At 41.7% G+C, this 13428-nt stretch overlaps 1 protein-coding gene across 1 annotated transcript in view; it reads right to left on the bottom strand.

The window, feature by feature from the left end:
• Positions 1–489: 489 nt before the first annotated feature.
• NAA25 (N-alpha-acetyltransferase 25, NatB auxiliary subunit) overlaps positions 490–13428 on the bottom strand; it is a 25797-nt gene continuing 12858 nt past the window's right edge. The window contains exons 12-23 of the mRNA XM_010174710.2: positions 12965–13051; positions 11767–11947; positions 11028–11127; positions 6986–7137; positions 6576–6701; positions 6017–6260; positions 5660–5783; positions 5231–5296; positions 4643–4740; positions 4335–4445; positions 3742–3888; positions 490–1157 (exon numbers count right to left, since the gene is read on the bottom strand). Coding sequence (XP_010173012.1) covers positions 1035–1157; positions 3742–3888; positions 4335–4445; positions 4643–4740; positions 5231–5296; positions 5660–5783; positions 6017–6260; positions 6576–6701; positions 6986–7137; positions 11028–11127; positions 11767–11947; positions 12965–13051 — 1559 coding nt within the window. The 3' untranslated portion in view covers positions 490–1034. The remainder of the gene's footprint in view (positions 1158–3741; positions 3889–4334; positions 4446–4642; positions 4741–5230; positions 5297–5659; positions 5784–6016; positions 6261–6575; positions 6702–6985; positions 7138–11027; positions 11128–11766; positions 11948–12964; positions 13052–13428) is intronic.

Here is a 13428-nt window from a genome sequence, read left to right as displayed (position 1 = left end):
CATACAGTTACAGAAAGGATTCTCAGCCTCATACCACAACGGAAGCAAAATTTACCTCTGCCAACGTAAAACCAAAGCCAACAGGATTCCATTTCTATTAAAATATTTAAGTCTTAATGGTTCAGTCATCTAAATACACTTTTTAAAAGTCATGATGATTGCTGTTCGACATTAAACCGACACGAAATCAGCCCGCAGTGGCAGACTTCACTGCAGCTATTATGTACAACATCTCTGGTTTTGTCTTTTTTGCTGAAAACGCTGATTCCCATCTCTCTCTCGAAAGCTTAATGGCCAAGTTTGCTCCTCACCAGGTTTGCAATTTTTTCAGTGTGGAAACAACCTGTGTGTGTGTGTTTGTGTGTGTGTGTGTACACTGCCACCACCTCTTCCCTCCAGCACTTCTCTCCTTAGAGGAACCTGCCTCAGCCTCAGGCAGGGCTCACTCCCACCCTGCCAGGTCAGGCAGGGCTGCGTTCCTCCAGCGCAGCCTCACCTCTCCCCGCTGAACCACCACTGGGAATTCATTCAGGAGGACCAGGTGGCTTGTGGACAAAACAGGCAGCTCCAAAACGGGCTCATTTCATGGGAGGCAGCTGAAGGCAGGCATCTACAATTTCTGCATTTCTAAGGCAAGGACCATACAAAAATTATAAACACTGTATGGCGATGAAAATACAACTCCTTTGAGATATATGCTTTACACTGGATTTCTATTGCTGCTTCTAAAGACCATCTCCAGTTGTTTCTAGAGATCAAAAGGGAAGAAAGTTATTTTTTTTTTTTCCTGTTGCAATATGCTTATGAACATGTATAAAAAGTGGTCAAACCCCAATGAGGGTCCCTGCTTCTCATTTATGTACAATAATTTAAATCACCTCAATACATCTGTAATACCTAAAAAAATTGTTTTAGGATTTTAAGTCCTTCATGCATTATGAGGAAGTTCTGGATTAAAGTGATGGTATAGTGGATGTTGCTTCTGTCTGGGACTCGGTGTCACTCCCCTGTGGAGTCTGTCAAGGATGCATTTCTCAAATCTTTAGTTTTTTAATGGTATCAAATCTCTTTTTCAGCAGTTCTCCAATTTCCTGAACTGAGTGATGGTAACTGCTCTGGACCTTCCCTTGCACAGTCTTTGTAAACTTTTTTTCTTCCTGTAAAATGCAAAAGAGAAATCATTCACTCCACAGCAAATGTTTAAATCCTCCCATTCAATTTCCCCCACCACCTCAAACACTGGTAAGAAATTCATGAGGACCAGTGGAAGGTTACAAAGTGAACCTCATCAGCACAGAATAAGCAGCACCTGCTCAGCCTCATACCACAGCAGCAATTCCTGCAGATACTGGTATTGCCCAGACAGGGCTGGTAACACATTAACATTTCTTCAGAACTTCTGGAAACATCCTCATGCAAATATATTTGTGGCTGAAATTGAGAGTGCATGTAGGATTTTATTTCAGTCAGCATTTATTAGAGAATTTCTTATATGGAAAAGTGAAGTCAAACAGACTCTGACACCAAATTCTAAAGCACAGTGAGCTGCAATGCCACAGTGACAGCTTCAGGTGTCACTAATTCAACCCTGGTACCTAGCTTTCCCAAAGGGATGACATTCCCCCTTTAATGTCCAGTTTTCCAAAATGCCCACATTAAAAGCTTTTAAGAAGCCCACCACCATCAGGCAGAGCTGCTGGCATTGCTCCTGCAGGCAGAGCGAGGTCAGCACTGACCTACTGTGAACAATGTTCTGTTTCTGTGGGTGGAAAGAGCAAATCCTGGTACCCAAAGCAGCAGCCATAACCACGATTCTGTCCAGGGACTGCTATCAGGATGCCTTTTGCAGACACAAATAATGAGCAGAAAAGGCCCAGCTCGAGTAAACCAACCCCGTGTCCGTGGCAAGGCTCAGCTGACACGCTGCCAGCATCACTCCATTCACACCACAATTTTCACTAATACCTGGACACCAGGACTTTTTCAAAAGCACCTTTTAGCTCTGAACACACAGAGCTGCAAACAGAGCTCCAGGTCTGAGCAGAGCTACACCAGACGGTGTTAATCGGGATTTACGGCGACAATGTCAAACAAAAACCACTGTAAACAAACATGGGGAAAGCTGCAGACTCCACAGATGCTTCTGCTCAAATCCACGTGGATCTGACAGCTGGGCTTTGCCCATCTGCCTCAGGAAATAATTTGATGCCTTGCATCAGAGGGAAGATGGAAGGACTTGCTGACTCAACAAGGAATCAGAAAAATTACAGAGATCAATAATTATCTGAAAATGTTTCATCCCTTCAAAGTGAAGGTTCTTTGATGACATTAAGAAACCATGCTTTTTTTTTTTGTTTTATTCAAATTTGCAGTAAATACAGTCTAAGGGATTTCCTTGCTTTCCATCAAGTTTTGCAGTTTGTTTTTTGGGTTTTTTTAATATATGACATAATTCTACATCAGCCTCATAAAGCAACAAGAAAAGGGAAATTTCAAGTCACATGCTATGGCACAAACACGACAATCTAATTGAAAAATACAGGCTGGCTAACAGCAGCTTAGGTGGACAGAAGTGCAGTTCTGAAATAGCCTGAATATTCTGAAACTTCTGAAAAGCTGGATGCAGTTTTTAAAATCCTCCCTAATCCAAAAGCCTTCACATCTCCCATCTAGAAAAACATCAATGCCCAATTTCCCTTTTTAGATAAATATATCAGAGACCTGTTTTGGTGTCACATGCCGATTCCTCATTGAATTTGTGACGGTCCTGGGTAACAACTCCTGCCTGTGCTTTTTTGAATCAGTCTCTTCCCACCCCCCAAACCAACAGTAGTGAGGGGAGGACTCCCCTCCCAAACCCTTCTCCTGGAATCTGCAATCCTTTGACAAGGAGCACGACTCACCACTCCCCCAGCCCCTCTCCACCTGCATTTCAAGAGCATCATAAAAAAAATTCCAATTCTAGGCTTTCAGTCACCTCTAGACTTTTTAGTTGGACCCTGACACTATTTTCAGGATCAAAACCATTGTTTTAAACAAATACTTTCACAGTAAGTACTGAACTGTTAGAATATCCCTTACCACAGGAAGGTTAATTTGTTTATTACAAAGTTTTACTCTTATCTGATTGCCATGGTTTAAAAAGACAAGCTTCCTCATTAGGCCTGTGCTTCTCACATCTAAATTTGGCATGAGGTTTGACCCATGTAATGCCTATTACTCCTGCCTTTGGTTTTCCCTAAGCCAAGGAGTCCCTAAATCCACTTGTTTTTTCATAAAGATCAAGTAATTGCCTCCAGGGAAGTGAATCTCAAATATTTCCTGAATATTTATTTTGCATCCATTATGCTACAACACAGATAATAGAATAAGTAATATCACAGACAATAAAATCATGTTAAAAACTTAAGTTTTTCTTCACTAACACCACACAAAATGAAAGTATTTTAAAACTCCTGTGTTTAGATCTCATTTTTTGAGATCATTTTGTGCAGTGAGCTGGAGCTGATCAGATGAGGCAAAGTCATCCTAACTCACCACTCTCAAACTCAGCTTTCTAGCAGTCTGGTCCCTAACCTCTGGTTAAGAGCAATTAAGTCAACCTAACAGGGGTTTTTTTTGTTTATTTCCCACCCCCTTCCAGTAAAACATTTTGGGGAAAAGCAGCTTTCAAAGCTGTCCCACAGACACATACACACAGGTTGTTACTGGTCACACACAAATAGCGATGCACGTTCTTACCTGTAAAAGCAGAGTGTCCTTGAGGGACAGCTCTTCAAGTTTTAGTGCAGTCAGAATTATTTCAAGCCCTTTGATGTGATCTATGACATTGGAAGTTAATGTCTGGAGTTCGGTAACATAATCCAGAAAATGTGTGAATACAGGTGGCTATAAAAACAAATACATTTATAAACACATATTAATGACTACACAAATTACTGTTTTGTACAACAACTCACTTTATAACATCTATCATTCTATTTCTCCTCCCAATGCTAAGCTATCATCCATCCACCCAGATAAACAGAACCAGTTCACTAGTTTACTGGAGTGCATTCAAGGCAGGAAGGACTCGGACACTCTAAATGGTTTTTTCCTATGAAAAAGCTGTCATGTGATGTCAGAGATGTGGCACATCACCATTTGATTTTAAATAGAAAAGGAGTTTTAAAAATTAGTACTGAGTAATCTCTAACCTACATCAGCCTCTACAAGGCAGAGTTTATAAAAATCAGTTTATTAACATGTCATCTCCCATTATTTTTTTTTTCTCCCCAGTATAAATATGGTGTTGGACTGGGGGTGGGGGAAGAAAAGAAAGGAATATTGTCTACCATAGCTACACTGCTTTCCTTTTTTTTCTTCTTCTTTTTTTGCAGGTTGGATTTAAAAGGTCGGAGGACACTGTCACAGTAACTTGATACCCACAGGGCAATGGAGATCGTCTGGAAAAAAAGGTACAAGTATGTTACAAGTTGCATTTAAACTGGTTTTAGTGTTCCTACTGATAACATTCAGAGTAGTTAGAATAAAAACCTCTTTCATGAGTGACTGAGATCAAAGACCTTCCACTGTGTTTTACTCCCAACATTTCTCCCTGAAGTACTCCAAAATTTCTAGTTTCCATAGGAAAAAAAAATACCTCGACAAAGAAGACTAGGTTTTCTAACAGGTTTGGATGAGTTTTCAAGGTGCCATCTCTGACTTCAATCAAATCACCTTTACATTTATTGAACAAATCTGAAAAGAAAAAAAGAAAAGTCTTATTCAGGACATGTAAATCAACTTAAATGCACATTTTCTGTACAGTACATATCTCAGTGCAGTGTGCAAAGTTGTCAGAGGACTGACCACTGAACAGCTAATGAGAAATGTGGCCAAAGCCTCTCCAGAAGGTCCAGCTCTGAAGTTTCCTCTGAACTGTGTTTTATTACTAACAGTATCTCCACTCCATTTATTAGCACACCCGGGCCAAGTACCCAGGAGACAACAGTTGCTCACACCTGGCTGCAAGGTGGCCAAATGACGGGACATAACGACATTCTGCAGCGTGCAACAGCATCATCAGACAAGCCAAGGGGATCTCAGCCTTGTTCACAAGTATCTTTCAAAGGCATCTGCAGATGCAGTAACACACTCCCTGTAGCTGCAGCACACTCAGCAGCACATCCTCAGGGCACCATGAAACACTAACTTAGCTACCAGTGTTTATTCTTGAGTTACCATTTACCTGTTAGTCGTTCTACTATGGACTTGAAACTATTCCCTATCCTCTCCTGGATTTCTGCTGAATCTTCTGAAAGAAAAAAAAAAAGGAGTTATAAACTACAAGTTTGTGTATCTCTGCTTCCAGAAAAGTTAAGAGGCATTTAAATGTAATTTATTGTTAGTAATCAAAAGCCAATACAACTGCTTTCAAAGAGGATCCAATATTACATCAATATCTACTCTGCAAAAATGAAGACTCACATAGAACATTAAATTAATGGATTGTCTCCCAGATACCTTAGCCTCACTCAAAAAACCTAACACACAAATAACAGTTTGGGTCCCCATCAGCTAACACCCAGCAGTTTTCAAACTAAATGGAGATGCATCTCATTCCCTCCCACCACACATCATGACAATCTGGTTAAACCCCTGCCCCTCAAACACTTACCTAAGCCATTGGTATCTAGTTCATAAATATCACTAACAAGATAAAACAAGCTAGTCTGGCATTGACAGCTGCCATTACTGAAGAAGCCAGCCATTCGGGTAGGAGGAGGGCCAAGGACAGGATACTAGGCAAGAAGCAAAGAAAAAGATAAAGGTGTTGCAGCTTTTCCTTATCCAGAACACAGTGTTTGTCTCTGGCACATCTCTCAGTCAGATTCATACACTACAAACTCAGGGACAGTTAAGTGCACTCTGCAGCCTGCTGGACGTTACAAGATGCATTCAGTTTCTCTGCTTGCATTCACGTTCATTTAATATTTGGGGATAGGTTTGGTTTTTTTTTTTCCTTAATGGGTACCTGAATTTTTTGTTCTAGAAACTTCTTCCCTGAATCCACTGCCGCTTCCAGCTGCTGAAGCAGGGATCGAATTGTATCAATCTTGGATGAGACGCCGTTCTCTGCAGTCTTTTCAGAGTTCTTTGGTTGAATAGTGTGACTAAGAGTTGGGAGTCCGCTTACTAGCCTTAAAGTTAAAGACCGGATTCGCAACCACATGGTTTCTTCCTCCAGTGAGAGTTTCCTATGTTCTTCAGAAATGTCCCTAGAGAAAGGTACCAAATGTTTTCAGGCAAATGCTTCAATTTTGCAAAAGTAGCAAGCTTCACCCAGGTACAACAGCCTACCCAAAGTTATCAAATACTGTATGAAGAAGGAGGAGCGGTCAGAAATTCAGGAAACTGTATTAATATGTAAAAAGGCAGCACTGCTAGAAGCAATGAATGATGCTGGTTAAGTCTGCAGTTAGCCAGCCGACAGAAAACATTTACATTTGCCAGTTGCCCTGAAAGGATTTTCTTTGCCATGTGTGCTGTAAGGAAAAGGTGTTGACTCTACAGCTGAGGGTATTTTTACTCACCTGTCTTTTGGATCCCAGTTAAACAAGACTGTCAGGTCCCTGTTGTCACGCAAATCTTTCCACGGAATGTCATCCTCCTCCGGGCTCAGACTCATGGACTTTATACTTTCTTCTAAACTGGTAGATCTGTGCGTAAGAACAATCACCATCAAATCAAATCAAACACTGGATCACTGGAAACAGAAAACACAGCTCACTTTCTCTCCACTGTTCAACTCTTCTGATGTCAGAAACGCTACACACACACGTGGCACTGACAAGGATGCTGAAGGAGACAGCAAATTAGAAGCAGAGAGAAGTAGCTCACAGGTTTTTGCCAAAAAGCTGCAAGTGCAGCTCACTAAGGTCTCACTTGGCCAGTGTTCTGGCACAAGTCTCCAAGTTTTTCACATGCAAGCTGCTGTACTTACATATTTGCTTCAAGTAAGAGGTCCAACAACATCCGCTCTGTGCGAACTTGCGCAAAGTGAAGGGAAGAGTTCAGCCTGTTTCTAAACGCAATGAATTCTGGGATCTTCTCAAACGCACCGTACTTGTAGGCTTGAATGATATATTCTGAGGTCTGGAAGAAAACACACACCATCTCTGTATCAGTTACTTCCATCATTTCAGAACAAGCAGAGTTTAACAAGGCCACTGCCAGGACATTGCATTTTTGTGCTTTTCATAAACCCAGAGGTACAGAATCTGGCAGATACTGAATCCCTGGGAGAAGCTTGTGCTTTTGCTTGTCCAAGTCACCCCAGCAGTTCTGCTACTTTAATTTGAGGATGCCCAGATGCTCCACCACCAGGCAGCGTGATTAAATAATCAAACCAACGCTAAGAAACATCATGTTATTGTTGCCATGAGACTGAAAAATACTTAGAGGGGAGAGAGAATTTTGGAAGGCTTTTTTTTTTTTTTTGAGATGCATTATTCAAATCATTGCTTTGTTGTGAGAAGTACTTTCAGGCAAAATAAATATATCTCAGATTTTCTAGAACATATTACCACAGCACAGATAAAAAAAAAAAATACTCACACATTTTTTTTATTTCTCTTTTTTATTAGATTTTTGAATACAGTATCACAAGATGAGATCACACAGTGTATACTCATTACAATACAAACACCAAAGGAAACTGTCAGGGTCCATGGGATAGTTTGCTTCCCCTCTGATGAAATGCAGCAATACAAGGCACACAACTAATATTTCACATCAGTCCAAGTAATCTCCAGAAGGAGATTTATATGACGAAGGAGCCCTAAACAAGCACTGTATTTTAATGAAAATTTCTCACTGCAGAGACAGAGTGAATAATTTATGCTCCCAGTTACAACAGATGGCTGTATTTTTTTTTTTTTTACACCAGAATTACTCCACAAGTGAGAAATTCTGGCAAATCAAGTATTTTCTTCTGAACAAGATTATGAAATGCACTGAAGGTGAGAGGCACCGAAAAAGGCCTCTGGCTCACTGAACTTTCTGTGGTGCCAACAGACTCAACCTGCCTGAAAGGCTCTGAGCGACTAGACACTAGTACAAACAGATGAAAGCCACTTTTTTTCTTTCCCCCTTTAAAAACAAGAAATGTCCTCTAGGTAGCTTTGTCTTTTTCCCTAAGAAATTTGGTTATTTGCACTGTATGAAAAAAATATGCCAAATATTCAACGACATACCCTGTGATAAACAGCCTTGCAGGGTTCATTGTCAGGCTGCGGGACTGCGCTATGGGCGCTAATTCAACTGCATCGACGTGGTTTTTAAATCCCCATAGGATACGTTGGTGCTCTGTTTGCCTGCAGTATCTGGAGAAATTAAAGACGGACGGACACAAGAGAATTAGAGAGATTACTTGTGATTCTGCATATTTAAAGGAGGACTAACTTGAGAAGGATAAAGTTGCCTTTTTAGTTTTGGCCAAATATAGCAATATTGCCTTCTATTCTCCTTCCTGTCCTTGGCATCCTCTCCCAGAGCAGAAATATTACGTCAGGACTGCACAGCATCCTAGATAGCTGTTACTCATGGGACACTCTTAAACAGGATTCACTTCAGGCTGTTAAATTCCACAAGTCAGAAGAAAAATGTATTCATCCAAAGCAATCAGTTTGAATCAGTAGCTATATTTTTACGCCAGACCATTTCGTTTCTATCCCACACTTCCTTTTCTAGGCAGAGTCCCATGCACTGAGTGCTGCAGGACACGTTCTCTGTGCTGCAGCAGACACTCCAGCTATCTTAAACATCAACCTAGAGAGGAGCAGGCAGTATCTGCCATCAGGTAAAAACATAACTTTTAAGGACAGTCCTCCTTTAACATTGCAGATAGATGCTGTTATGGGACTCGAATGGGAAGCTGAGCACGAAGGGACAACCCCAGCAGAACCACAGCAGCACAGAAACCGGTAGCAGATTCTGACCTTGGGATACTTGGGACATATCTTACGGTAAGGAACCTCTTTTTTCCTCTCCATTCTTGACATGCCATCATCTTAGGTGAACAGTACCCTGAACTGAGCCTTCACCTCCTGCAATTTGCACCTTAGGGGTGGTTTGAAGGACACTTGCCATTTGCAAATTAGTACAGTTTTTGATGAGTTTCCCAACTAAAGGGCTCTGAAGGAGATAACCACTGGAAGGGTCCAGAACACGTGAGATTTTGCTACCCAAGATCAACAATGGCTCATCGTCCTTTGGTTGCAACACTCTGTCTCCAAGACAAGACATGATGCGAGTGGGTTCCAGAGTCACACCCTTATCTTGTAGCATGAAGAATTATATAACGCTGATTGCATCACTTCTGCCTCTCTTGCAATTTCAACCTTTCAAGGTGTGGCTGTGAGGCAGGTCGAACCATTCAGGCACTGCCTCTTCCAGGTTTCTGAAACACGATTGAGTAGCTTTTTCCTGGCAGCAGCACTTGGAACTTGGCTGTCTTCATCCGTGTACAGATACTGAGCTACCGGAGACAATCAGCTCTTCTCTGCTGCAAGTGTCTTTATCATTCATGCCAAGAGAATAACCTTCTTCCAAGGTAACCACACCAGAAGTTACTTCAGATTGTTTTCCGGGGAAAGATGATTTCTTAGTGCTTTACAGTGCAGTGTTCCAAAGCAGACAAATCACACCTGATATTTTTTTCAGGTCACTTTTTTCACCTGGCACTCAGCAGTCAAATGTTTTATCCAGGTAGTTGGTTCCAGGTACACTTTTCATTAACATCCACCAAGTGACTTTTAAACAAGACTGAAGAAGTTACCTCTCATTAAAAACCAAAACCAACCCACCACTACCAACAGACATGTAAGAGAAAGCTGTCTGGATCCAGGGCTTCACTGACTCTTAGCAAGTAGAATCAGTGCTTAAACAATGAGCAAGTGAGGGGAAGCAGAGAAGAGCAAGTTCCCATCATACAATCCATGTGCTCCTCTGTGCATCCCACTCCCTACAGTCAAATTTCTGTCAGACACAGGTCACAGTAACTCAGCCTCTACCTTCTGGGCACAAGTAAATGGCAACTGGTATCCTGTACACAGGAATAACCTGAGCTGCCAGCAGAGCAAGGGTACTTTCTGAGGGATTACTGTGTGAGCATCCTTACTACTCAGTACAGACAAGTCTGGTGTTTTTAACTATTTCTGGAACAGTGGGAAAGGAAGCTGTATGACCACACAGCCTTAGAAGCCAGCTGAGGGCATGGCATGCATTTTAAGAAGCAACTGATCTCTTTGGAGGAATTCAGCTACTCTCCCCTCGCTATCGCCTCCATTCCAGTCCAAGACTCTCATTCAAGACAAATTTCATTCACACTGCTTTTTGGGGTGAATTGAATAAAACACATAGTTCTCATTAGCACAAGACCAGGTTTTGCAATTTGATCCTATAGCTTCAAAATAATGTGGTTATGGGCTCTGCTCCACCTTCAGAGGAGCTGAGTTTTTCCCCTCAGAAATCATCCCAGCTTGTTCTTTGCACTTTCCCTGCAATGTGCACTCCTTACCATCCCTGTGTGCCCAGGACAGCCATCACTAAAACATACTACTTCAGTGATGATAATATAAAGGATTTGTAAGTATGTCACCATCATCTCCATCTGCTGTATGACTTTCCAAAATGCTAGGAGCTATATGACATCAGGACTTGTTTGCCACATAACATTTCATTTAAATTATTGCATAAAATCACAATCCATTCCATTTAAAAGTAATCATACCTGTTTTTCGAGGAGCATTAAAACTGCCTTTTATAAATGGAAAGCTAAAACAAAACCCCATACAACAGTAATTTGCAAACCCTTGTAATGAAAAACACAGGTGAGGTAACCTTAAACACACAGGAGCAGACATCATTCCTCTGTGTTATCAAACACTGCGCTTCTGTAAGCCCTGACATACAGCACAGAGGTCTGTAAGGCACCTTGACATAACTGCTCTGTTACAAGGACACAGGGGTTTCTTTCAACTTACATCTTTCTGATTGGAGTGGAAAAACCTGAGTGCAAAATTGCAGGATTGGGATGCAGCAGCGTAATGGCCCAGCGACTCTGCATAGCGCGTCAGAAGATAGCTGCAACACAACACAGCGCAAGTCAAACATCGGCACACAGCTCTGGGGAACCCTCAGCTTCCAACACAGCGCTGAACAGAGAACTGCAGCACCGTTCAGCTTTAATGAGAAGTCTGGAGATTTAACAGATGGCAATATTAATAATAACATTTCAGCTTTTAACAGTAATGGAAAAAATTCTTAATTTAAAAGAAAAAATAGTAGTAGGGGCTTGGAGTTCCTCTATCCACCTTGTTATGGGTGGAAGAGCTTTGCTTAGTTAGATACCCACAAACACCTAAGCAAGGCAGAGCCATTTGATATGTTTATTTTGCTCAGCTGTGCTGAGCAATGACACAGGTCAGAAAAGCAAGCTATGACTGGAATAAAGATATAAGTTTAACAAACTTCTTTCAGATTCCCTTTAGTCAATACTCCAAAAACCCAAAATTGATCAAAAAAATCCCACAGGAAACATACTCCAAAAGAAGTGGTGCTTAATAGAGTAGAAGTATCTCACCAAATTCCAAAACACTTTGACATAACACCATATAAAAATGTGGTAATCTGCTAACTTTCAGCAGCAAAGGAAAGCGAAGATCTCGGGACTAGTTACTGGAGGGTCACCATCACCAATTATTCTCAGTATATACTACCCACCCGATGGTGTCGTGCTGGATGTGTTTCGCATCAAGGCTGGAATAGAGCTCTGTCACGGGTTCGAATGCACCCAGCCTGCAGTATATTCGAATGAGCAGCAATTTAAACTGAGCGTTAGAAGGACTATGAGACAACCCTTCTTCTAAGAGAGTCAGGCACTGCCACACAGCCATCTCTTCACCTGGTGACAAAGACAAAACACACAGAGAGAGAGGCACTGAACACTGACAGCATAATTCACTTCGGCCTTGAAGCTTCTGTCCTCAAGTTACACACCTCTCAAAATGATCCCACGCACTTCAACATGCAGATGGCATCCACGCTGCTGCCCTTACAACATAGCACCCATCCCAGCATTACAGCTGCTCTCTGAGGGAAAGGTGGAACAATAACCCTTCACAGGGAATATCTAGCTCACATTTGTACAGAGCATAGCACTCACACATGGGCCCACTGCAAAAGAAGTGCAGTTCCCTGTTGAGTCCTGGACTGTTGAGGATTTCTAGCTCACACACACAGAGCATTCCCAAGCATTCCTATCCCAGAGAGCAGCACAGAGCCAGGAATTCAAGAGCCTGAGCTCCACCAGTGACCTGCCAGCAACCTGACAATGGATTTACTCAGGTTAAAGACTAAATCTTCCCTGGGAGCAGGAATACAAACAGTGCCCATGGACAACCACCACTGCAGACTGACTCTGTGGGATTAGGAGATTAACAGGCAGAGCAGATGTGGAGTACAGGAATACTCAAGACAGCAGGTACTCAACAGGTCTAGAAACAGGGGATCCAAAAGACAAAGTATGTCAGGGAGGGAAAGGAACACTCTCAAAACACCTCTGATATCAGAAGTGAATTGTCAGCAGAACTCATGCAAAGGGAGAAAAAGTATTATCTACATGGGAAACTCAGAACAAGTTTCTGAAGACAGCCAGCACTGAGCTGCAAGAGTTACCAGCAAAGCTCTGCCAGGACTTCCAGGAATTAATCAGAAAAACTAAATCCCTTTGAAGGTCAGTGAGGTTCATATCAAACACCAACTGAATAGAGGGACTTCTGAAATGCCTCATATTGAGAAAAAAAACAGAAAGCTATGGGTCTAACAAGCCACACCAGGTACACACTGGCCACAGGGACACAGTCTCCCTACCACAAAAATCCAGAATGATACTAAGCAAGACGGGGTTCTAATAACATACCTTCTAGCCACAGATCGAGCAGCAGGTGGACTGCAAGCAGGCAGTAATAATCTGAAAACTGCAATTCAGTTTTTAAACAAGATTTACCTAAAATGAAGAAAAAAAAAAGAAAAAAGTTACCCCTGAATTACTCCAGTGCTGTCAGCTGTTTCTCACCTCGTCAGCATCATCAAATGACACAGCTATCTGGCAGATGATAACTACAGCTTAATTTATAAAATCCAGAGCTCTCTTAAAAACAGAAACAATTGCATACATGCTGCAAATGTTCATCATACAAGTGGAACTTTGGGCTACTTCATGTGTTGACACCTGCTAGAGGAAGAAAAAAACTCTCCTATAACTGCAAGATTTACAAATTAATAGTATTTGTCCTACGTAAACCAGTGATAAAGCCTGGCTTTGCTTAAAGGCACGGGCAATTTTACAAAGATACAATTGTACCACCCAAACTACCCAGGAAT

This window comes from Antrostomus carolinensis, unplaced genomic scaffold (assembly GCF_000700745.2).
Source record: "Antrostomus carolinensis isolate BGI_N321 unplaced genomic scaffold, ASM70074v2 scaffold23410, whole genome shotgun sequence".
NCBI classification, from domain to species: domain Eukaryota; kingdom Metazoa; phylum Chordata; class Aves; order Caprimulgiformes; family Caprimulgidae; genus Antrostomus; species Antrostomus carolinensis.
Note: the sequence above shows the minus strand (reverse complement) of the source record. Positions and strands in the feature narration are given on the sequence as shown.